Source organism: Sus scrofa, chromosome 2 (assembly GCF_000003025.6).
Source record: "Sus scrofa isolate TJ Tabasco breed Duroc chromosome 2, Sscrofa11.1, whole genome shotgun sequence".
NCBI lineage: Eukaryota > Metazoa > Chordata > Mammalia > Artiodactyla > Suidae > Sus > Sus scrofa.
In genome coordinates, this window is record NC_010444.4 from 75,186,496 (window position 1) to 75,211,546 (window position 25,051).

At 56.2% G+C, this 25,051-nt stretch overlaps 2 protein-coding genes across 10 annotated transcripts in view; both read right to left on the bottom strand.

The window, feature by feature from the left end:
- Positions 3,076-5,824, bottom strand: LOC102159087. Its single transcript, XM_005654706.3, has one exon. It carries the CDS (start codon positions 4,921-4,923, stop codon positions 3,994-3,996), a length of 930 nt encoding a protein of 309 aa, XP_005654763.1. The 5' UTR covers positions 4,924-5,824; the 3' UTR covers positions 3,076-3,993.
- The window catches only part of NFIC (nuclear factor I C), a 69,378-nt gene continuing 50,944 nt past the window's right edge, over positions 6,618-25,051 (bottom strand). For 2 of the 9 annotated variants that reach the window (XM_021084126.1, XM_021084125.1), the window contains exons 7-11: positions 18,690-18,815; positions 16,380-16,564; positions 15,649-15,796; positions 13,635-13,720; positions 6,618-9,268 (exon numbers count right to left, since the gene is read on the bottom strand). In XM_021084126.1, coding sequence (XP_020939785.1) covers positions 9,251-9,268; positions 13,635-13,720; positions 15,649-15,796; positions 16,380-16,564; positions 18,690-18,815 — 563 coding nt within the window. In that variant the 3' untranslated portion in view covers positions 6,618-9,250. The remainder of the gene's footprint in view (positions 9,269-13,634; positions 13,721-15,648; positions 15,797-16,379; positions 16,565-18,689; positions 18,816-25,051) is intronic. The other 7 variants (XM_021084129.1, XM_021084133.1, XM_021084131.1 and 4 more) reach the window with 4 other exon arrangements.

Sequence of the window (25,051 nt, forward strand, 5' to 3'; positions counted from 1 at the left end):
CTCACGACAACGCGGGATCCTTAACCCACTGAGCAAGGCCAGGGATCCTCATGCAACCTCATGGTTCCTAGTCGGATTCGTTAACCACTGCACCATGACGGGAACTCTGCAAGTATGAGTTCTGTACCTGTTACTGGGTGGTGTGGTTGGGCTGGCACCTGCCTGGGTGCCTCTCAGTGTGTCTCGGAGTCTCTCCGTGCCTCAGTTTCCCTGTCAGTGAAAGGGGATATAAACGTCCCTCCCTGTCCCTCCCGGAGGCTTGGAGGTAAGATGGAGGGAGCTTGTGCACCAAAGAATTTTTTTTGTTTTGTTTTGTTTTTCTAGGGCCGTACCCGCGGCATATGGAGGTTCCCAGGCTAGGGGTAGAATTGGAGCTGCAGCTGCCAGCCTACACCCCAGCCAGAGCAACCAACGCCAGATACAAGCCACGTCTGCGACCTGCACTACAGCTCACGGCAATGCCAGATCCATAACCTACTGAGCCAGGCCAGGGATTGACCCTCTGTCTTCTTGGATGCTATTCGGGTTCCTTAACCGCTGAGCCACGATGGGAACTCCCAGCAAAGAGCTTTTTTTTTTTTTTTTTTTTGTCTTTTTGCTATTTCTTGGGCCGCTCCGCGGCATATGGAGGTTCCCAGGCTAGGGGTTGAATCGGAGCTGTAGTCTCTGGCCTACGCCAGAGCCACAGCAACGCGGGATCCGAGCCACGTCTGCAACCTACACCACAGCTCACGGCAACGCCAGATCATTAACCCACTGAGCAAGGGCAGGGACCGAACCCACAACCTCATGGTTCCTAGTCAGATTCGTTAACCACTGCACCACGACGGGAACTCCCCAGCAAAGAGCTTTTAATGCACGTCTGGGGGCGGTGGTGGCAGGGGGCGTGTCTCTGGGAGACTTGAAATGAGAGGCAGGCAGGATAGGGGATAGGGATTCAGATCTCAGCCCCCAAGAAAGTGAAGGGACTGCCCCCCATACCCATGGTTCTTCCCTGACCCCAGCCTTTGAGGGGTCCCTTTGGCTTCAGGGAATGAGCTGGGCATGGACACAGCCAGCTCTGAGTGGTCAGGGGTTGGGTGGGAGAGGATGGGGGGTTGGAGTGCTGGGAGGGCCAGCAGGGGCTCTGCCCAGGCAGGTAGGGAGGGCCTCCTGGAGGAGAGGGTATCGGAACCAAGTTAATTCCCACCCCCTCCTCCTCTGCCCACAGCCCTCCAGGGGCTCCCATCTGCCCGAGGGAAAAGCCCAAGTCCTCCCATGGCCCACAAGGCCCTGTACAACTTGTTCCTGTCCCCTCCCTGCTCCCACCTCCTCCCTCTCTCCCCTTAGCTCACTCTGCTCCAGGCACATGAGCCTCCTTCCTGTTCCTCCAACACACCAGGCACAGTCCTGCCTCACGGTCTTTGCACTGGCTGTGCCCCCTGCCTGGAAAAGTCTCCTGCCAGGAGGTTGTTTCCCTCCCTCTCTTCAAATCTCTGATTAAATGCTCTTTCCTCCCATGAAGCTGACTCTCCTACCCCTTTATTTGTCTCACTGGTGCTCACCTCTTCTGACATACACTTTTTATTTTTTGGCTGCACCCGTAGCACATGAAAGTTCCCGGGTCAGGGACTGAATCTGAGCTGCGGCAAGGCTGGATCCTTAATGCACTGTGCTAGGCTGGGGATTGAACCTGAACCTCAGCAGCCACCCGACTCGACGCAGAGAAAATGCTGGATCCTTAACCCACAGTGGGAACTCCAGACATACTTATTTGTATTGTTTATTGTCCTTTCTCCCCAACTTGGAATTGTAAGTGCCATGAGGGCAGATCATTTGGGGTGTTTTTTCTCCATTGTGTCCCCAGTACTTGGTACCCAGCAGATACTCAGGAGAAAAATACTTTTTTTTTTAGGGCTGCACCTGCAGCATATGGAAGTTCCCAGGCTAGGGGTCAAATCAGAGCTGCAGCTGCTGCCTATGCCACAGCCAAAGCAGCGCGAGATCCGAGCTGCTTCTGAGACCTACGCCGCATCCGTGGCGATGCTGGATCCTTAACCCACTGAGCAAAGCCAAGGATTAAACCTACATCTTTTTTTTTTGTCTTTTTGTTGTTGTTGTTGTTGTTGTTGCTATTTCTTTGGGCCGCTCCCGGGGCATATGGAGATTCCCAGGCTAGGGGTTGAATCGGAGCTGTAGCCACCAGCCTACGCCAGAGCCACAGCAACTCGGGATCTGGGCCGTGTCTGCAACCTACACCACAGCTCACGGCAACGCCGGATCCTTAACCTACTGAGCAAGGGCAGGGACCGAACCCGCAACCTCATGGTTCCTAGTCGGATTCGTTAACCACTGCGCCACGACGGGAACTCCTAAACCTACGTCTTGATGGACACCAGTAGGGTTCTTAATCCACTGAGCCACAACGGGAACTCCTACTCAAATAAATGGGAGTTTGCTAGGTGGGAAAAAAAAAAAAAAAGGAAAGGCATTCTGTGCATATATAGAGCACAAACTGTCCTTGGAGCCAGGTAGGAGATGGAATTCCCTGTGCTTGGCACAGAGCAGGTGCTCCATGGATGCCCATGAAATTTGTTGATCAAAGAGTCTGGGGAATTCTGAGACTGGTGGGGGAGGGAGCCAGGCTGGGGAATAGAGGGAATGCTTCCTGGAGGAAGAGGGTGTTGCTGTGGGACCTGAAGGATTCTACACAGATAGGGAGACAGTGATGGGCAGAGGGGAAGCTGGAGCAAAGGTGTGTGAAATGGCCCATCCCAGGAAGGGATCTCCCTTGGGGCAGGGGGGATAGAGGAGCTGCATCTACAGTGGTTGTAACCACAAGGTGTCCAGATATTGCAAAATGTCCCCTGGGGCACCTCTGATCTGAAGGTCTCAGAACACCCGCCAGCTCCCTCAGGGTTGGGGGTCCCTGTTTCCTGAGGCCACCTGCCCCTTGGCTTGGGCACACAACGCAGAACAGCTCAAACAGAAAGGAGGACCCGAGACAGCCAGAAAGAGTCGAAGCATAGCTTGTTTAATTTTTATACATTTTTTCTTTTTTCTTTTTTTTTGCCTTTTATTGAATCTTTTATGGAACCCCCCCTTTCATTTTTTTTCTTTTTTTCATTTTTTTTTTTTTGCATAGGGAAACAAACAAACAAAATAATAACAGCCAGAGTCACTTTCTGTAAATGGTACTTAGGTAGGCGCGTCCGCGGAAAACCGAAATGACTGCTTAATATACAAGGTTATGATCGGAGTATGATGTGAAGGAGCAGGGCGGGGGAGCCGGGCCAGGAGAAGGCTGGGCCTGGCTCTGCCCCACGTCCCCTGGTCCCCCATCCTGTCCCCACCTTAGGGAGGAGGAGGGGCACAAGGTGGGTAGTGGGCCTGGCCCGAACCTTCTCATGACATGGGTTCATGAGCATGGGTGTGTGTGTGTGTGTGTGTGTCTGTGTGTGTGTGTGTGTTTATCCATTGTGTGCAGCAAGCAGAAAGCGAGAAACAGAGAGTAAACTATCCTGGTAATATTGGTAAAATACAAAATGGGGAAAAAAAACTCAAAAAATATCTGAGGGAAAAGAATGAACAGCAACACCACTAAAAAATCTTAGAAAGAAAAGAGATGAAGAAAAAAGAGGAAAGAAAGTTCAGAGAGGAAAATGGGTCTCTCCCTCTCTCCCCACCAACCCACCACTGCCCCCCACGACCTGCGTTCTATCCTCAGGCACTCTGCCTTTCTGTCCCCACGTGCGGTTCTGGGAGGGGGAAGAGGCCAGGACCCCTGGATTTGAAGGGGCTTTGGTTTCAGGGGGGCCTGGCTGGGACCTGAGGTGGGAGGATGGGGTGTTGATGCATTTGGGGAATGGGCTTTGGGGGTTCACAACTGGAGGGGGGCTGAGGTGGCCCCGACCCCTTTCCAGTGGGTCCCCTTCTAGCCAGGTGGTGTGAAGCAAGGGCTGCAGGGAGAGTGGTGGCTTGGGCGTGTGTGACTTTCTTCCTCTCCTGGAGCCCTTAGTCCTGCTGGATCCCGCCTCCTCTTTCCTGAGGCCTGGGGGACCCCCAGGGAGTGGGGGAGGAGAACCCCAAAGCCACACCAGCAGACATGTGAGGCACTGCTTGGGAAAAGACTGTTTTGGTATCGCTGGCAACAAGTCCTGCTGGGATTGCTTTGGGTCTGTCTCCCCCGTCTCGCTTGGGGGGAGAGGGTGGGTGGGGGGTGGGCCTCCGGGCCAGCTCGGACCCCACACGCTCTGAAATGCTTAGGGATGGATGGACGCGGGGGAGGGGGTGGGGGTGGGGAGGAGGTGTCAGTTTGGAGTTGAGACTCTCAGGAAGTGTCCAAAGGGGCAGAAACGGAAAGACAGGAGGATGCAGGGGAAAAGTCGGCCTCAGAGAGAATCCAGGCCAAAATAAAAAGTAGCCACTGTATAATCTGTAGTACGAGAAAAGAAAGTCCAAAATTATATATATATATGTATATGTATACTCTAGCCCTACACTGGAGTCAAAGTACCGTTGGAGAAGCCAGAGTGGGGGTTGGGGACCCTGTGTGTGGTCTCTTCCAGGGGCTGGACGGGTGCTCCCGGCCCCGGGTCCTGCCTCACTGGCCGCTGTCCAGCCATATCTGCTTCCTCCTGGAACACTGCTGTCTCTGGGGACAGAAAGTTCTGGAGCTGTCTGCTGCTTGGGGAGCTGCAGCAAGGCGCTCCCTCCCAAGTCTCTCCTTTGGGGTTCCTTTCCAGTCTGATTGTCTAGCTTGGAGTGGGATCTGGGCTCAGGGCTCTGCCAGAACCTGAGTTTCAGCCATGGGCACGGGGGACCCCAGATGCCCCCATCTCCGCGTGCATCCAGGGCCGGGTCTGCTCCCTCTCCATACCTCCCTCTCCACCCCGCCTGGGGTCTGGTGCCCTCATCCAAAGGGAGAAATGGGGCAACTTGCATCTACTGGGGAGGTCTCCCTAGTCCACAGCAAGGGCTGGATCCCAAGGTCAGGCTAGGGGACTCTCCATGGGATAGACAGTGGGTGAGTGGGTGACAGTGGGCTTGGGAGGGGATGGGGTTTGCCAAGATGTCAGTTTCATACATATCAAAAAACCACCCAACACACCCTGCAGGCCCCCCGCCCCCGCCCCCTCCCAGACATGAACCCAAAGTGCAAAGGCTAGTGTTTCTGCCTTATTCAGACACACAGCTGGGGGCCAGGAAGGGTGGTGCTTTGGGTGCTGTGAGGTGTGGGTCATGAGGGACAAGATGGTCCCAGTGAAACCCTTGGGGAGGGGTCCTGTGGGGATGTGCCACCCACTCCCTCTGCCACTGGCTGCTCCCACATCCCTGGCGTGGGCCTGGGGAGTGAAAACCAGCAATCAGCCCTGGGGAAACTGACAGGCATGGCCTTGGGCTCTCAGGCCAAAGGGCAGTCCTTAAGGGCAGTGTCAAGGCCAGTGGAGGCCTCAATCTGGGCTCTCCCTCTGTCCCCTGGGGCTTGCTGAGGTGTCTTTTTGGAAGAAAACATGGCATGAGCATATGGTGGTGCATGAAAGCCAGGGCCTGTCTGCAAGGCCCCACCCGGCTCTGGAGACAATTCGAAAATCTGAGGTGTCGGCTGGAGGATGAGTGGGGACCTTTCTCCTGGTGTATCCCCATGGGAGATGGCTGAGGGGCGTGGGGGCGGGGAGGGCCAGTGGTGGCCAGGAGGGATGGCCTGAGGTTGCAGGACCCAGCCCTTTGGTCCTCCTGCCCAGACACCCCACTAACAGCTACTGTCTCAGCTTTGGTTGAGTTAAAGTCAAGGAAATTGGGGGGGGGGGTGGAGTGGAAAGAATCAAAAAAAAAAAAAAAAAAAAAAAAAAAAGAAGAAAAAAGAGAGAGAAGATAAAACCAAGTAAAAGACAACAGCATGGCCAGCCCCCAGGACAGGGCTTGGGACGCGGTGCCCGCGGCCACTCCTCACGCCCTGGCCCCCTGCCGCCGGGCCTCCAATGGCTGAGCTAGACCTACAGGTACAGACAGACAAATATTGCATATATCGGGTTTGGTTTTCATCTTTTTGTTTCACACCAGACCCCCTCCACAGTCACAGCTGGAAGACTTGGTGGAACTGGGTGGGTGGGGCAGGAGGGACCTGCCACCCAAGGCCAGTCTCCACGGGTGGGTCCTTTGGCAAGAAGGAAGGGGCTGCACAGGGGGACGAAGGAGTGGGGGTGGGACAGCGATGTGACCCTGAGCCAGGGGGACGCCAGCTTGCAGGAGAGGTGGGTGGGGGAGGTCTGGCTGCCAGCAGGGTGGTTCCCCCATGGGGACACCGCCTGGGTCGTGGGTGCACGCGTGGCGTCTGGGGGGCTGGCCAGCGGCCCAGTGAGGGGAGAAGCCCTTGCTCAGGGCCCACCCCTGAGGTCTGTCCGCTGCTTGTGGGCAGGGGATTCAGAAATGACCCCTCTGGAGCCCGAGGGTGGGGCCAGGGGTTGCAGAGCACCAGGGGGCACCCCCAAAGCAGCAGGAGGCGTGGAGACAGAGCTGAGGGTGGGCTGGGGGTAGGGCGATTGTTCCATGGATTGATTTTTTAGCAATGTGATTTTTAAGCATGTGATTTTTCTTTTTTAAATTCTTAATTTCTTTTACAAATAGAAATACGTCCCTTTTCAATTTTTACTTTTTATTTCATGTCACTGTCTTTTTTTTTTTTTTTTTTTTTAAACTACACGAGCAGTGCATGCAGCTATCTGTGTGCGCTGATATTGTTTAAAGGTAATACTTATTTTCGGAAGGCAAGGCACATCATGTGGTAGAAAATTTCGTGCAAATTAGGAAACATGGAATTTTTTTAAGGTTTTTTTTTTTTGTATCTTTTTTTTCTTTTAAAGAGGAGGGGTGGGGGGAGGGCTGGGGAGGGCTGGGGAAGGGAGATAGAGCCAGGTATAATTTGCCATGCAGATATCAGCCGCCGCGAGCTGACGTCAGGAGCCAGGTCACAGGAGTCCTTGACTAAGCACCATGCAAAGTTAGGTAGCTGGGGGCCCGCCAGGTGCCCCCTCCCCTACCCCGCCTACCCGCACCCTAAGGTTCCCAGCTGAGAAGCTTCCAGACACCATCAACTGCACGAGCCATCCCTCCTGCCCTGCCGGAGAGTGACCCATGCTTTGGTCCCCAACAGCCACCTGGTGGAGGGGCCCTGGGGACAGCCGGACCAAGGGTTCTGAAACCCCTCCGGACAGCGGGAGGGGGGCTGGTGGGAAGGGTCTTGGGTCTTTCTCCTTATGATCGAGTGGGTTTGCCAAGCCCCTTGGGCTCGTTTGGGAGGAAAGTCCGGTGTCTGGGGAGGTGGGAGGAGGCTGACCAGGCCCGGGGTATAGGCAACCGGAGGAGAGGGCCAGGCTGGGAGCAGAGGAGGTGGAGGCCCTGCCCAGGGCAATGGCTTTGGCCTAGGCCCAGGGATGGGGGATGTGGTGGGGAAGAGATTCCCCAGCGCCAGGCATGGAGGAGACCAGTTGGGGCTCAGACGGATGGGCCTGGTGACCCTAGAACACCTAACACCCCCTCCCAGGCCCCCCCACCCAAGATGGCCATCCTGGGGTGGGGGCAGGGATGGAGCTGGGCAGCTGGGGTGAGGGGGCACCTGGTATCCCCAGGTTTAGTGTTTTTGGAGCGGCTCAACGGAAAACGCTTAGCGGATGAGATCCCCTAACCGGCTGCAGGGAGCCCCGAGGTGCTGACCCTCCCCACCCCCATTCAGAACCCTCCCCGTCCAGGCGCCATGTGGACTGCACTCGGCCTGGCTTTCTCTCCTTCTGGTGGGCCAGCTGCAATGAACCTCCCGGTTGTGCCCCACTTTGGGGAGGGGGATGAAAGTGCAAACCATGGTCCCCTTTTGGGCCGGGAGGCACCAGGGAGGGGGTGTTGCTCCAGGATGTAAGGCACTGGCAGAGGAGGTGTGTGTGGGGGGGCACACCGGCTTCCCCAGATCCCACCCCTGCGCCACAGCATGGCAGGATGCTGGGGGGATGCCCAGCTCTGCCCCTTGGGCCCACTTGGGGCGGGGGTCCCATCTCTCTAGCTCCCAGGGAGGCATAGCAATGAGGGGTCAGCGACGGGAGGGACCAGGTTTTGGGGGAGGAGGGCGGAGGATGCCCACGGCCACTTGCGTCCCAGCTGGACAAAGGGGAGGGGGGCGGGCGGTGGGAATCAGGCACTTAAACCACTCGCTCTCACCTCCCACCTCCATGGGCTAAGTGGGGGGTCCTCCCCTTTCAGGGCTTGGGTGGAAGGAGAGTCAGAGGGGTGCCCCCTTGGGAGCTCTGGGTCTCTCCCCTCCACCGCCCCCAGCCCCTTCCTCGGAAAGTGCATTTCTTACAGTGTGTGCAACTCGGAGCCCTCCCCCCCTCCCCCAGGGGTGTGGAGCCGGGGCTGGGGTGCGGTGGGGTGGCCTCCTATGCCTGGGGTGGGGCTGGGGGTCATTTGCATAGAGACATCTCCCAAACCGGGTGGCGTGGGGCTTCGCGAAAGACCAAGTCCCCAGTGCGCTCTGGGGCAGGCGGAGGTCCATGACTACAGGACACTCCTGAGAGTATTGGCCACGTGTCCTGGGCCCCTGGCGACGCCCGGGGTCTCCCCACAACCCTCTTCTGCCCTCGTCACTTCCCTGCCCACCTCGGCCTCCATGGTAGCCTCCAATGCCTCCAATGCCCGCTGCTGGGGTCCTCCACGGCCCTGGCCCCGTGGGGCCTGCCTCCCCACTTGGCAAACAGTCGCAGGGGCCCAGCTGATGTCCAGTGGAGAGGTGGCCTCGCTGGGTGTACCGCCCTGTTGGCCGGGCGCGGGCACCAGGCTGCGCTCACCTGGTCCTGGGCAGAGGCGGGAGCGGCCGTCCCTCCCAGAGCAGCAGCAGCGAGAGGAGATGAATAACTTAGGGAGGCCCCTTCGCGCCGGCTCCCAGGGGTGGCAGGGCCTGGCCCTCTGGTCCAGTCCATCCGGCCGTGGCTTCCCAAGAGTCCGAAGCGTTGCCATCTTTACCTTTTGTCTTCTTGGTTGGGTGGGTTTGTTTTTATGTGTGGCTTTTTTCTTTTTCCCTTGTTTTTTTTTTTTTCTCCTTTTTTTCTTTCTTTTTTTCCTCCTGTGTGTATGTGTCTGTATGGTTTGTCTTTCGGCCGGGCTGGGCGTCGGCGGGGTGTTCTTGCTTGCTTTAGCTTTCCACCGAAAACGTGGGCCGGGGGCCAGCTATGCAGCCCCCCGGGATTCCCGGGACGAAGGAGCAGGGCGTGGGAAGAAATCTTTCTTATCCCAGATACCAGGACTGGGTGGCCCAGAGAAAGAGAGAGAGAGGGAGAAAGAGACAGAGAGATGGGGGTCAGGCTCTGACAGCTACTGCCCATACCCACCACGGCCCCCCGACCCCCAACCCCGGGACCTGTGACCTCTGTCTCCCCTATCCCAGATCTGTCATAACCTGCTGGCTGAACCCTGGGCAAGTGACCTTGCCCCTAAACAGTGCTGCTACATAAAAGTCAGGATGCCCAGGGAAAGCAGAATTCTGGATACAGTGAAGAGACCTTTTAACACAAGTATATCCCTTTCAATTTCGGGGATATGCTTATGCTTAAAAATTTTTTTTTTCTTCAATCCTTCGATTATCTGGAATTGAAGTCTTCATTTTGCTTTTTTTTTTTAGGGCTGCATCTGTGGCATATGGAAGTTCCCAGGACAGGGTTCCCTACACCACAGCCACAGCAACACTGGATCCAAGCCACGCCTGCAAGCTACGCTGTAGCTTTTGGCAACACCGGATCCTTAACCCACTGAAGGAGGCCAGGGATTGAACCCACATCCTCATGGATACTCGTCGGGTTCTTAACCCAGTAAGCCACAACAAGAACTCCTGGAATTGAAATCTACCTGAGCATCCTGTAGTTTTGTTTGCTAAATCTGGCAACCCAACACCTTTGAGCCTTGGGCCCTGAGAATAAAACGGGGGGGGGGCGGGGCGCGCGATGGTTGAATTTTTATGAAGCACCACCATATTGAGGCTCTGGGACTACGGTGGCTTGTTTCCTTTTTTGTTTTTAACATTTGCCTACTTAATGGTTTCCCCAGAACACCCACAAAAGAGGAACCCTTGCTTCCTACTCCGTTTTGCAGAGGAAAAACCAGGCTCATAGAAGTAAAGTAACTTGCCCAGGTCCACCAGCGTGGGAGGGGCAGAGCCGGAACTCAAACCCAGGCCTGTGAGGCCCCAGTTGTTGCTTGTCCCTTGCCTGGGGCTGACCCCTTAGCCTGGCCTCTGGGGGGGTCATGACCCCCACTTTACAAAAAAGGAGACGGAGGATCCAGGACAGGAGGCCAGCCTGCACAGACTGCCCCAGTCTGGGTCTCCCCAGGGAAGCGGCTGTACAGCCCCTTCCCCTGAAAGTACATCTTCCGCCCCACACCGCTGAGGTCACAGCAGAGCTGTCCCCCCAACCCCTGCTGTAAATCAGTAACACCCCTTCCCACCAGGCTGCCCTCCAGCCGAAGGGCCATCCCATAGAACTGGCGCCGAGGCTCCCAGCCCCCCACCTCCAGCCAAGTTCAAGTTCATCTTGGCCATTACCTCATGTCTGGTTTCCGTTGGCAACCAGACAGATTCTGGGCGTGACCCTCCCCTGTGGTGGCCGGCCTCCCCTAGGCCCTTCCTCCCTGCCTCCTCCCCTCCTAGGCTCTCTGCTAGGCTCTGGCCCCCCTCTGTATTGGGGGGAGGGGGGCAGACACCCTCAATATCCTTCCCCATCTGCGTTGCCAGGGGCAAGGTCTGGGCTCTGGCATTCCCTTGACCTGGCCGGAGCCACCAGTGTGGCTTTGGGCACATGGCTTAACCCCTCTGGTCCTTAGTTTGCTCATCTGCTGAATGGGTGTGATGCTGAAGGAAGCTGGTGGTGTCTGGTGTAAGCGGGGTGGGGGGTTGGGGAGGGGGGGTGTCAGAGCCCACAGGCCCCATTCTGGGGGCCACAGTGAAGGACGGCTCAGGACTGGGGGGATTGACTATGAGAGCCGAGGGGTGGGGGGATACAAAGTGCACAGTGGATCAGGGAGAGATCAAGTGACATTGATCATGGGGAGGGGATATCGATCAGGGGGAGAGGCCCTGACTGGGGGCAAGGCAGGAGAAGGAAGGGCACGTGGCGGCGAGGGGGCAGGGGCGGGGGTCAGAGAAAAGCAAACCCACCAGGGCTAATGAAGGCAGAGGAAGTGCTGACTGGGCCAGAAAGGAGAGGCCTCTCAGCACTGAGCCCTTTGCACAGGGGCTCCAAGAGGGGGGAGCGGGTCTCCCGGCTCCCTCCTCACCTTTCCCTCCCTCTGGGGTCTTCTGGGGCCTTGGGCACCCTTAGTGCAGGGACATTTAGTGCAGGGCCTGCCTGCATGGTGCTGGAGGGGTCCTCCCTCAGACTCAGACTGAGGGCCTTGCCTTCCCACAACCCCTGGGGGCCTGTCACCCACCTGTCACCTTCTGTACCTTCTCCCCCCACCGCCACCAGCCCAACACAGTTCTTTCCAATTCCCAGCCCTGGCTGTGCCCCTCCCTCCCTCTAATCCCTCCCAAGGCTCCCTCTGGCCCCCAGGCCAAAGCCCACATTTGAGGGTTTTCCACATACAGGCTGCCTCTCCATCGTTTCCGGCCTTTGGCAGTGCTGAGCCCCCTGACTGGACACCCATATCCTTCTCTGCCTGACACCAGGCTCCCCTCCCCGCCCAGAGAGGGCCCAGGATGCCCCTCTCCCAGGCGCCCCCATAGTCCTGGTCCCACCTGCTCTGCATCCCCAGAGGGGCCTGCTGGCCTGAGAGGGGTGACTAGAAGCACAAAGAACCAAAGGAGTCCCCCCACTTGCCTTGATTTCCCTCTTTCCAGGCCATCTGCTGGGGTGGTGGGGGTGGTCCCACCTTCCTCCACGCAAGGCTGATAATGGGGAGGGAAGGTGGAGGGGGGGAGGCTGGGGAAGGGTTAAGAGGGCAGGGCCCCCTCCCTGTCACTTTTATTAGCTTTGGTTTCTGAAGCAATTAGGACATTCCCAGCCTCCCGTGGGGAGGGATGTGAGTAGAGGCGGGAGAGGAAACGCCTGGCTCCCTGAGCACTGTGGGGGCAGGGGTGTCCATGGCTGGACAAAAGCCAAAACCCAAATCAGGGAGTCCTGGGGCCGCCCAGACTGGTGGGTGACCCTGACTAAATGACCCCTCTGTCTGGGTCCCGGCCTGGGCTCCATAAGGCAGGACACAATATTTTGGGTGTACGAGGGTGTATGTATGTGTATGGGGGGAGACCTTGGCCTTTCAGTGCCCTTTTTGGATAAAATTGTCCCCTAATGGTCCAGACCCTTCAAAGACTCCCCAGGAGGTGCCCAAGGCCAGAAGAGACTGAGGTTCAGAGTGGGAGAAGTGGATCTCCAGTCTCCTGATCCCAGCAGCCCCAGTTAAAGTCTGGGCAGGGAGGGAGGGGGACAGCCAGGTCCTTCCTACCCACTCTGATCCCTTGAGCACCAGCAGGAATCTGGTCAAATGCTCTCCAGGCAGTCAGGCTGTGGTGGGAGGTTCCTTGGGCCTGGTCAGTGTGGCTGATTCTGGTCTGTAGAGGATGGGGGACGTGGTTACCTCCCACCTCCTCCTGCCCCTGTCTGCGGCCTCTGCTGCAGGAGACCCTCTCACAGTGGCTTGAGGATCTGAACATGACCCTGGGGGACCCCAGAAGTCCCTATGCTCTCTGGCTCTGGTGATCTGGAGAGGCTGGGGGGCCAAAGTTGGGCCTTGGAGGGCCTGTGGCAGCTGGTGCCTCCCTGTTTTATATCCCTTGACCCCTTCCCCAGCACACATCAGGGAGTGGGCCCTGGGGCCCAGCCACCACCCTGGAACACCATCTGCCAGCATGCTCCTGGCCTGTACACAACACAGGTATGGGCCCCAGACCGAAGGCGGGTGTCAGGGCCACATGGGCTGGGGCTGAGGCCACCTTCCACCCTGAGGGAGGCTGGGAGCCAGGAGTCTCAGTTCTGGACCCACTGAGGCTCTGCCACATACGACTGTGCAGCCTCAGGCAGCTTACTCCCCCTCTCTGAGCCTCCCTGTCTGGCCCTCAGCCAGCCCACCCTGGGGCAGCAATGTCAACTCCGCCTCTGCCCCCTCCTCCCAACCTTGCAAGAGGGGGACTCGCACGCTCTATTGGGAGGCCCTGCCTCCTGCCATGGGCCTGTCCCTGGGATCCTGGGGTCCTCTGCCACCCTCGACCCCCTCTCCTGTGGGCCCTCTGGCTGGTGTGGGAGGGGATGAAGGCTGGGGGTTGAAAGCATGGGCGGACGCGCTGTGTGATCCTGGGCAAATCTCCTCGCCTCTGTAAGCCTCAGTCTTCCCGTCTGTACAAATGGGGCCAGGGTTGTAATAACCTCAGCCCCACGGCAGCTCTGCCATGACTGTGCCCTGGCAGGAAGTGGCAGGCAGAATTTGGGGCCATACCACATCCCCGGGTGTGGGCTCGAGGCCCTGGAAGGCTGGCCCCCTGCCACGCTCAACAGCCACGGCGCCAGGGGTGTGGCTGTGCGAGTGGCATAGGACCCAGCGGGCCGGCCTCTCCCTGTGCGCCCGGCCGGCCCCTCTGCCCTGCCCCTCCCACCCCCCCCAGCAGCCGGCCTCTTGGCCCCTACCTGTGCCTGATAAATGCCCGTTGGATCCCTTGGTCCTAATCCCACAAAGGAACGGTTTGCAGGGGACGTGCCGGGCGTAGAGTAGGCTGCGGGGAGGAGAGAGACCGAGAGCCCGTTAGCGCAGGGGCGGTGCAGGAGCACCAGAGAGGGTGGCTACTGCCCAGGGTCACACAGCTGGGCCTTCGCACCCAGCACCGAGTGCCTCTGAGCTTGCCGCCCTCCCCTGGACAGTCCGGGCCCCCCTGAAAAGCCCACAGTCTTGGGCCCTGAGGGTCACGCGGGCGGGCGTCAGCTGAGAGGGAAGGCACAGGATGAGAGATTCATCATCTAGTAACCGCCTGTGAATTATTCAGGGTGTTCCACTGCCTGGTCCATCCTGCTCCTGTGGCCTGCATCCTGCGCAGGGCACCATGAATTATTGAGGGCATTTTATTTATTAATTTTCCTCCTGGAGAGGGCCTGGGGAAGGCTGGGTGTGTGCATACACGTATATATTTATATTTTAATCTCACTGATTGCGTCTTGTCAGTGAGTGAATGATTCACAAGCCAGGCTGGGGAGGGGACAGCAGGGAGGAGAGATGGCAGGAGGGTCCCCCACGTGGTCTCAGCCACAGCGCGGGTCCGTGGGAGGTAGTGAGGCTTGGGGGGGCTTGTGGGAGGTAGGCTGGACCTGCAGTTAAGAAGCCAGTGCAGGGGAAAGGAGAAGATATCCACCTTTATTCCTCATCTATTAAGTGTCTACTGTATGCTAGCACTGGGCACCACCCCACTCAGCGCAGCAGACATGATTAGTATGTCCATTTCACAGACAAGAAAGTAGGTAGAGAAGGGTGAAAACCAGCTCTGGGTGCCGACTCTGTACTTTGCACCCAGCCTCCCACTAAACACTCTCCCTGATTTGTTTCATGGACTTGCTCTCCACTGTCCGCAGGTGACTGTCCCATTTTGCAACTGAGAGAACTGAGGCTCAGAGAGGGGAGGACGTTTGCCCAAGGTCACACAGGGAGCAAGCTGAAGGGGCAGGATTCGAACCCAGTGTGTGCACCACACCCGGTGTTCAGAGAAGGCCTGTCTGCATGCGAAGCTGCCCCGAGTGTTGGCGGACAGTGGGTGCTGGGGAATAAACATAGGGGCTGGGGTGCTGCGTGTGGGGAGTGGGGCCAAGAGGGCCCAGACGGACCAGCTGGCCCCTCCTGCTCGGGTGGGGGAGGAATCTCACTTGGGGAGCAAGGGAGAGAGATACACTCAACAGGGGAGGGTTAGGAGGAGAGGCTGGGGGCAGAGCCACTGCTGATGGGGTGGACCCTGGGACAGGTGAGCCACATTTAGAAAGTGGAAGAAAGCTCTAGAAGGTAAGGAGACCCACCCAGGGCCCTCCACCAGGCTATCAGCTGGGAATGCAACCAGAGAGTGGGAAGTTCTAGAAGGCCAGGCAGCCAACCCAGGGCCTCCTTAGGTCAGGCAGGCAGGTGGGGACTGTCCTGACTAAAGGTGTGGCCCAGCCCCAGTTACCAGCAGGAATAGGTCCATTTACCCCCAGAATCCAGAACTCTGGAATTTTTATGTAAGACGTTCTGATTTTAAAACAGTAGCAGCAGCAGCAACAACAACAACAACAACAACAACAACAAAGGATTCTCCACATTTTTTTCCACAAACAAAATGCATCTGGAGGCCGGGCCTGGCCCTCCCGCCTGCCTCCCGCTTAAAATCTTCATCTACTATCAGCTGCTGGTTACAGGGAGGGTTTAGAGGCCCAGAGCAGAACACAGGGGCCCAGGCCACTGGGCCAATGGGGGCAGACCCCGGACTTGTCCTTGGCCATCCCCTAGGGCTGCCTTGGCCCTTGTGGACCTGACCACGCAGTCCCAGGCCCCTATCTGGGGACCCACCAAACTCGCCGGGACCCACCGGGTGGGCCTGAGCCCCTGACCCCAGTAGCAGGGCCAGGGAGGGGAGGGGCCCCTCGGGGATGCCCGCCCTGCCACGGGCACCACTTCCCGAGTGCTTACAGGGCGAGGTCGGCGACGAGCTTCCTCCCTCGGAGGTGGGTTTGGTGGCAGGGGGGAGCGCCAGCCGCGGCAGCCCGGGGGGCGGGGGTGCCAGCATCTGAGCGGAAAGGCAGTGACTGGACATTTTGAGCTGGCCACTTCCATTTAACTGAGGGGAACAGAGAGACAGGTGGTTAAGGCGGCAGGCGCCCGCGCCGCCTTGGGCTGCATTTGCCTGCGGCCCCGCGGGGTCGGGTGGGGGCCCAAAGGGCATGGCCGGGGCGAGTTTGGTGGGTGCCCGGTGCTGGCCTGGCCCCGCAGGCCTCCAGAATCCTGGGATGCGCTCCCTTTGCCGCCTCCTCAGGCCGCTTGGTACCCACTCACTTTCCTTGCTCCTAAACAACATGGTTCAAGCTCGCGGGTGGCCCGGGCGCATTTCCCTGTTCGCTGCTATACACCTTCATCCACCACCTTGCCCGTGGCTCCCAAAAGGCTCCCAACACCCAAAGCTTTGGTGGGCATTTGGCCAAAGCCAGCCTGAGCGCAGCCGTAACCGTGTTTGATTTCGGGGCTTCCTATGTTACACGTGGTCCATTCTGACACCTGAAAAAGCCTCAATTCCCACCCCGTCTGGTTCCAGGGCCTGCAGACCAGCCATCTGCAAAACAGAAGTTGTGCGGAGGAGCAAGGGCCTCCTGACACTGGCAGAGATGCGCCAGGGCCCCGGGGAGGTCGTGCCCCCCAAAACTCACCGGTCCAGGTTGCTGACTGGCCGGGTCGCAGGCCAGGGAGACCAGATCTTTGAGCGGGTCCTGGGGGTTGAGGTGAGGCGGGTAGCGGATGGCTGTGTGGGGGAAGTAGGTGGAGGCCGTCTGGGGCAGGATGGAGGTCGTGGGGAAGTGCAGGGCCGAGGATGGGTGAGGGCTCCGGGCGATCCCTGTGGAGAGGGGGCGGTTAGTCCGCTCTGTCTCCCAGTAACTGTGGACATGGGTCACACCTGCGTCTCCATGTGCTTACAATACTAATGTAGTGAGAGCCAGTGGCACCTGCCATGACCAGGCCCTGCTGTCATTTACACCCCCCAATTCGCTGACTCCACTGTGACCCCACAGAGTTCTGCTATCATCCCCAGTTTTTCGTTTTGTGTTTGGCTGTAGCGTGCAGGAGCTTGATGTGGGATCTCAGTTCCCAGACCAGGGAACAAACCCAGGCCGCAGCGGTAAAAGCATCAAGTCCTAACTACTAGGCCACCAAGGAGCTCCCACCCCAGTTTTTTTTTTGTTGTTGTTTTGTTTTTTTATAAAAAAACACTGTCTGGTGGCTCTCAAAGGGAATTTCCCCTCCCCCAGGCCACATGGTAAGCAGGCAGCAGAGCTGGGGTTGGAGCCCAGGCTGACTGGCCGATTTGGATTTTTTCAACTGAAATATAATTTGCACACTATAAAAGTTACTCTTTTTATTTTCTTTTTCTTCCTTTCTTCCTTTCTTTCCTTCCTTCCTTCCTTTCTTTTTTTGCCTTTTAGAGCCGGAGCTTCTCAGGCTAGGGGCTGAATTGGACCTCCAGCTGCTGGCCTACACCACAGCCACAGCAATGAGGGATCTGAGCCGCATCTGCGACCTACACCACAGCTCACCTCAATGCCAGATCCTTAACCCACTGACCAAGGCCAGGGATGAAACCCGTGTCCTCATGGTTTCTAGTTGGGTTCATTAACCACTGAGCCAAGAAAGGAACGTCTCTTTCTTTTTTTGGTCATGCCCGAGGCATGTGGAAGTTCCGAGGCCAAGGACTGAACTAGCACCACAGTAGTGACAATGCTGGATCCTTAACTTGCTGTGCTACAGAACTCCAAAATTCACCCTTCTAAAATGTACTACTTACTGTTTTTTAGAACATTCGTGGAGCTGGGCAACTGTGACTATAGTCTCTTTTAGAGCATTCCATCGCCCTCCAAAGAAACCCTGTCCCCATCAGGAATCAGCCCCATGTCCCCTCCCCGCAGCCCCTAACAACCAGGAACTCACCCTCTCTGTCTGTGGATGTGTCTGTACTGGATGTTCCCATCCATGGACTCACACACTGTGTGACCTGTGTCTGCTCTCTCACTGAGCATCATGGTCTCAAGGTCTGTCCTCGTGATAGCGAGTGTCAGGGCTTCTCTCCTATTTGTGGCTGAGTGATGCTCCCGTGTGGTATGTGCTTTTTTCCCTCTTTCTAGACAATTCAGTGACTTTTACTATATTCGCTTTGTAATTCCAAAGAAGCCCTATGCCCATTAGTGGTCACTCCCCCTTCCTCTCTCTCTAGCCCCTGGTCGGATAGGAAATGTTTTTAACTTTTCAGGCCACAGGGTCTCATAGCCTGAAAGTTGCCACAGATGTCCATGTAAATGGATGGGCATGGCCTTGCACCCATAAAACTTCATTTACAAGAACAGGCGGTGGTGGGCAGGGTGGAGGGGTGCTGCTTTGCTGGCTCCTGGTCTAAACCGCTGACCTCTTTTGACTTTTGCCCCCTCCCTGTTATGTGTGCTTGTATGGACTAAATCACCATCAAAACCAAGGGGCAACAAGTGATATTTGAGCTCTTATTTAACTCATTCGGTTCAACAGACAGCCTGGAGGGGGCTGTTTCTGAGGCTGAGTGAGACAGGTGACTGGCTCATCTCATGCCTAACAGTTGCTGGAAGTCTGTCTCCTCTGCTGTGAGTGTGATGATTCCCATCTGTGTGGCCGGGGCACGTGTATCCCTGTGTGACCTCTGTGTGTGTGTGTATGTGTCTGCCTCCTTCTGTTGCCATCCAACTCCAGTCTGTCCAAGTGTCACTCAGGTGTGACATATAAGGAGCAGATTGAGGGGTGAACCCTGGGCTGCACCTCCTCATACAGAAGGGGAAAATGAGGCCCCAAGAGTTGGGCCAAGCAGTCTCTACCATGGCACCTGTAGGCTTTCTTGCCTGGTTGGGAGGCTACGGCAGATAGCTGATGGGACTTCCCTGGCCACCAGGGGGCTGATGAGAGGGCCCAGCTGCCCCTCCCTGCCTGGGGCCCTCAGTGCTTACCACTGTGCACGGCAATGACGGGCCGGTGGTGCTGGGTGAAGCTGGAGAGGCGAGGCGAGTCCTGGGGAGATGGGCTATTGAAAGGTGACTTGTCCATCTCTGTTTTCTTCACCGGGGATGAGATGCCTGTGGGGAGGGCCATGGGGTCAAGGGCCTGCAGGCAGGGTCGCTCCATTCCCAGGACCCCTGGACTGCCTTCTCCCAGCAACTGTGGGTGAGGGGATGGGGCCCAATGTATGGAAGAGCAAACAGAGGTTCAGAGTTGGGAAAGGGGTCGCCCAGGGTCACAAGGCCGTGGGATGAGTCTGATGCTACACGGGGCCCCAGGACGGCACAGCTTGGCCCCACCTCCTGTTCTTCGATATGAGGCTTGGCTCAGGGCTGCCCTAGTCCTCTGGCAATGCCTGAGCCCTGGACAAGGTGGCAGGGCAGGCGGCGGGGAGGGTCTGGTCCAAAGCCCAAGTGGCTCTGGCTTGTAGCCGCTGGTCCATCCTGGGGGAACCGAACTTTCCCTCTAGGATCATCCCCACGAGTAGATGAGACACAACACGTAAAATCATTACACCAGGACCTGGCACACACCCATGTGCTAGCATTACTTGCTGCCATTTCTCTGTAGACTGGGGCCTCCTGACCTCCCCGGGGTGCCCTCAGGATCCCAGACAGTACTCAGCTCAGCCTCAGTGAGTGAAGAATGTAAGATGGGTACAGACTCCGTGGAGGCTCTGGCGCAGGGCAAACACTGGCGCAGAAGGATCCTTGTCATGATGTGCAGGACGGACTGCCCTGGAGGAGCGCGGATTCCCCCGCGTGCCTCCCAGCAGCCCCTCCCTGCCACCGTCTGCAGAGGCTTTTTCAGGTCTAGAGACCTGAGGATGACGATGGCCCTGAATAAGGACAGAGTCCCGGCCCTGCCCCGTCCCTGGAAGAGGACTCTCAGGGAAGTGGGGCCTGGAGATGGACATGTTGAGAAATTATTTTAAAATTCATTTTAGGGTGAAAGGCACTCCCTCAAGTCCCACAGCGGATTCACACACGGTGAGGGGTTTGACATCCTTCCCACCCAGCACAAGTGGCTTCTCTGCTGACATTGGGGGCACTCTCTGTGGGGCCGTTCTAGGCGCTGCAGAGGTGGAGCCACAGTTCTGGCCTCACCCACTTGATGCCAGGTGCCCCCCCCAGCCATGACAACTATAGATGTCCCCATACAAGGCCCAGGGTCCCCTGGGGCAAAACCACCTGAGGTAGAACCCCCGCCTCTCTATAAGTCCACTGTTTCTGGGGTCTCTTGCCCATGATTCTGTGAGCAGGCATCTCTGTCCATCCCCCACGCAGAGGCATCTTCCTCTGTGTGAGGCTATGTGTATGTGTGCATGTGTGTGGAAGGTGGCGGGCTCCCTGCTGGCGCAGGGCTGCGGCGGGAATGAGGTTAGGGCTGTCAGATGTGCACTTAGGAGGATTTCCTAGAACAGCCTGTCCCGGATGGAAATAGCCCAGAGTGGATCCCGCCCCCAGGCCCTGCTAAAGCTTTCTGAGATGGGGCCTGCTTGAACCAGGGTGGAGGGGAGGGGTGACTGCCTGGGATTGCAAGAAACAGTGAGCCCTGGAGCTCTCTTGTGGTGCAGCAGGTTAAGGATTGGTACCGTCCATCATGGACACGTGGGATAGACATGTTTGCCGGGGCGGAGGGGAAGGGAGTGGGGTGAATTGGGAGTCTGGGGTTAGTAGATGAAAACTCTTGCATTTGGAGTGGACAGGCAATGAGATCCTGCTGTACAGCACAGGGAATTGTATATCTAATCACTTGTGATGGAACATGATGGAGAAAAATGTGAGAAAAGGAATCATATATATATGTGTGACTGGGTCACTTTGCTGTACAACAGAAATTGACAGAACACTGTAAATCAATAATAATAATAATAATAATAATAAAAAGACTGGTATTGTCACTGCAATGGCTGGGGTCACTGCTGTGCACCTGTTTGATCCCTGGCCCAGGAGCATACACATGCCATGGGCATGGCCAAGAAAAAAAAAAAAAAATGTGACCTCTTGGGTAGGCTCCAGGAGGGCCCCGCACACGTCTGTGTTCCTGCATCTGAACAGCCCCCGTGTGTTCAACAAACATGCCAGTAACGGCCCCAGGCCAGCAATCTCTGTCCGGGTAACACAGTGCATGCCCTCAACGTCCCTGGATCCGAGCAGCCATCTACTTGCTCAACATACATGTCTACAGGTCCCCATCTGAGCACCTCTATGTCCCCCGTTGAAGATATAAACCCTAAGGGACACACATGAGGAAGTTCCTGGGCCAGGGATCGAAGCCGTGCCACAGCAGTGACAACGCCGGATCCTTTTGTTGCTAGGCCACCAGGGAGTTCCCTGAGTGATTTACCACCTGCCTGTCATACATGTCCGTCTGTCCCCTGTCAAAGCACATACTCTTCATTCAACAGGCAGCCCTATGCATCCCCATGTGGGCACCCATTCACCTGCTCAACAAACTAGCCCATGCCCTGCACAATGCCAGCTCCAATGGGGAGGACACTGCAGCCGACTGCTGGGCCTCTGGGGTCCAGAATACAGGGGTGGGTGGGAGCACGTACAGTGGACAGCTGGGTGGACAGAGCCAAGTTCTGCTTGCCATGGCCACCACCCATGGGTACTTACTATGCCAGAGGGTCATCCCCTCTCCTAGCACTGCTGACGTGGGGGCTGGGTTGCCCTGTGGGGCTGTCCTGGGCACTATGGGACATGGAATAGCCTCTCCTGGTTTCATCCACTGCACGCCAGGAATCCCCAGTCATGATGACCAGAGATGTCCCCAGACATCTCCCCGTGACCAGAACTGACCTGGGTGAGGACCTTTATGAGGTCCTAAGGAGCCAAGAGGTGGTGGATCTGGGATTCAAAGGCAACTCGTAACTCCACAGACCATACTCTGCCACCCCCTGCCCCCCAAGTTCAAAAAGATATGGGGGAAGTCCTCCTGGGTAGCAGAGGAGAGAGATGGGAGTTACGTGTTTCATTTCATATAACAACTGCCTGTGGCAGGAGGGTTGGGGGGAGGATATGTCCCCTGTGGAAAGGCCACAGAAACAGCAAGAGCAAAGTGCTTTGGGGCCCCCTTTCTGCCCTGTCTGGGTGGGTATCAGGAAATGCCTCAGAAAGAGCAAGGGCACTCCTGGCCTGGGCACGGTGTGTGGGGGGGGAAGGACTGGAAGCTGGCACATGGGGCCTGAAAGATGTGGTTGCAGGAGTCTAGCTTGGGTGGAGGGTCTTGCCTGGGTGGGGCTGGCATGATTCCCCCCAGCCTCCACCCGCTTCTGCCCTTCCCAGGCACCATAGCGTGGAGGCTGGGGCTGGGCTTAGCCGAGCGCTGCCCACAGTGGCCACGGCAGAGGAAGGGAGAGAGTGCTCTAATCAGCTTAACCCCCTTAATGAACAGCTAATTGGGGGCCGTCTAGACAGGAAGCTGGAGGAAGCCAGGAGGAGGAGGAGGGGAAAAAGAGTGAGGAGGAGCAGGGGTGGTGGTGGGGGAACAGAATCCATCTCCAACTAGCCTGTGAGCACCCAGAAGGCAGGGGCAGGCACACACCAGAGGTTTCTACTGAGGCTCCCACAGGAAGGAGGGAGTTTGCCATCACCCAAGGCAACCAATGGGAGGGACAGGGGGACTGACTTCCTCTGGCATTCCCTTCCAGCTCTGTGAGTCCCCATCACACACCAGAAGCTAGTATGGGCTCCTCCTTGTCCTGCCCCATCGTGGCCACTTTATTCTCAGGGCAGGAAGGCCAGACCAAACCCCAGTGGCTAACATTTCCTTTGCTTTCAAATTGTGCTTTTCTTTGTTGAGTGTCCTCAATTTAAACCTCGGTTCTTTATTTCCAGACTTTCTCTTTTTCTAATCAACAGACATAAAGGCTATAATTTTTCCTCTCGGGCTGCTGTGGCTACATCACAGAGGCTGTCTTTCAGTTCTAAGTAGTATACACTTTATACATAGACACCCTCTTCAATCACAGAGTTAATGTGAAGTGCTTTTGAGTTCCCAATCAGCAAATGACAGGGAAGAAATTAAATGTCTCCCAATATCTGCCTTACCCTTCTTCTTCAGTAATGGAACCCTTGAATTTGCGATGGGTACACAGTTACCCAAAATAAGACTACATTTCCCAATATCCCTGACAGCAGAGTATATCCCTACTACTAACTCAGAGGCCTAGAGATAAGTAGAAGAGGTAAATCCATCTTCTTTTTTTTTTTTTTTGTCTTTTTATGGCTGCACCCATGGCAATATGGAGGTTCCCAGGCTAGGGGCTGAACTGGAGCTGCAGCTGCCAGCCTACACCACAGCCACAGTGATGTAGGATCCGAGCAACATCTACAAATGGAGCTGCAGCTGCCAGCCTACACCACAGCCACAGTGATGTAGGATCCGAGCAACATCTACAACCTACACCACAGCTTACGGCAACACAAGATCCTTAACCCACTGAACAGGGATGGAACCTGCATCCTCATGGATACTAGTTGGGTTCATTACCACTGAGCCACAATAGGAACTCTGCCTGCAGCACGCAAAAGTTCCTAGGTCAGTGATCAAAACCGAGCCACAGGAGTGACATGGCCAGATCCTTAATTGCTAGGTCACCAGGGAATGCCCCTGAGAATCATTTTTTTTTTTTTAAAGTCATTCTTAAAGGGAGAGGACATGCCCAGATTTGACCCTTCTTCTTTCCTGCTGGCTGGAAAGCAGACATGATGGCCGGAGCTCCAACAGTTACCTTGGACCATGAGGTAGCAATGAACCCCACATTCAGTGAAACATAAGGCAGGAGACTAAGTCCTTCACATTACACTTGCCCAGGGCTACTGATTGCTGGACGTTTACTCATGAGAGAAATGTACTTCCTTTTGGGTTTTCTGTTATCCACAATCAGACTTAAAGCTTACTGAATAAAGAGTCTTTATAGAGACAGACTTGAGACAGATGGGAGACCCACAGAAATAAAACCATAGAGACACTTAGACCCATAAATTCAAGCCTAATAAATAGACAGGCCCTCCCAGCATTAAGTACCTGCTCTGGAAGCCCTCCTGAGGAAGGAGGACACATGGAACCTCCAATGTCACAACCAGATGTGTTAGAGACCGATTTAAAGAGATGAGAATTTTTATAAAGATATGGAAATGTTGACCAAGAAACTTCTGTTTTCTGGGCACTTCTTTTGTTGTTTGTTTGGTCTTTTGTCTTTTTAGGGCTGCACCCGTGGCATATGTTGGTTCCCAGGCTAGGGGTCGAATCAGAGCTACAATTGCCGGACCATGCCACAATCACAGCAACGCTAGATTCAAGCTGCATCTGCAGATTGCGGCAACACCGGATCCTTAACTCACTGAGCGAGGCCAGGAATTGAACCCACATTCTCGCCAATACTATAATGGGTTCTTAACCTACTGAGCCACAGTGGGAACTTCAGTATGGCCCTTTTTACAGACAGATCTTTTTTTTTTTTTTGTCTTTTCTAGGGCCACTTCCGTGGCATATGGAGGTTCCCGGGCTAGGGGTCTAATCGGAGCTGTGGTTGCCAGCCTACGCCAGACCCACAGCAACACGGGATCCAAGCCACATCTGCAACCTACACCACAGCTCACGGCAACGCCGGATCCTTAACCCACTGAGCAAGGCCAGGGATCGAACCCACAACTTCATGGTACCTAGTTGGATTCGTTAACCACTGAGCCACGACGGGAACTCCCCAGATCTTTTTTTTTTTGTACAGACAGATCTTTATGAGAAATTGGACTCTACAAGGATAAGTAGCAGGGAGAGAAGAGAAGGAGAGAGGGAAATAATCATAAGGTATTCTGGGCACTTATTATGTGCCAAGCTTGTTTTAGGGATCATATGTATTAATCCACTTAGTTCCTACAACAACCCTATGAGGTGGTTACTGCCAGGTATTAACATACCTATTTTACAGATGAAGAAACTGAGGCCCAGAGTTCCCTTAGTGGCTCAGTGGTTAACAAACCCGACTAGGATCCATGAGGATTCGGGTTTGATCCCTGGCCTCGTTCAGTGGGTTAAGGACCCTGTGTTGCCATGAGCTGCTGTGCTGTAGGCTGAAGACACAGCTGGGATCCCGTGCTGCTGTGGCTGTGGCCATGGCTTAGGCTGGCAGCTGCTGCTCCCTCCCCTAGTCTGGGAACTCACTTTGACCCCTGGCCTGGGAACTTCCATATGCCGAGGGTTCAGGCGCCACACCACACCCCCCCTCCACAAAGAAACTGAGGCCCAGAGAGGTGGGGTCACCAGGAAGCTAAGGGCTGAGGGACTCGACTGCCCATGTTTG

What these genes read in the sequence shown, in the direction of transcription:
- LOC102159087 (XM_005654706.3), bottom strand. Translation starts at nt 4,923, where the DNA reads ATGCAAGTTGCCCCATTTCTCCCTTTGGATGAGGGCACCAGACCCCAG.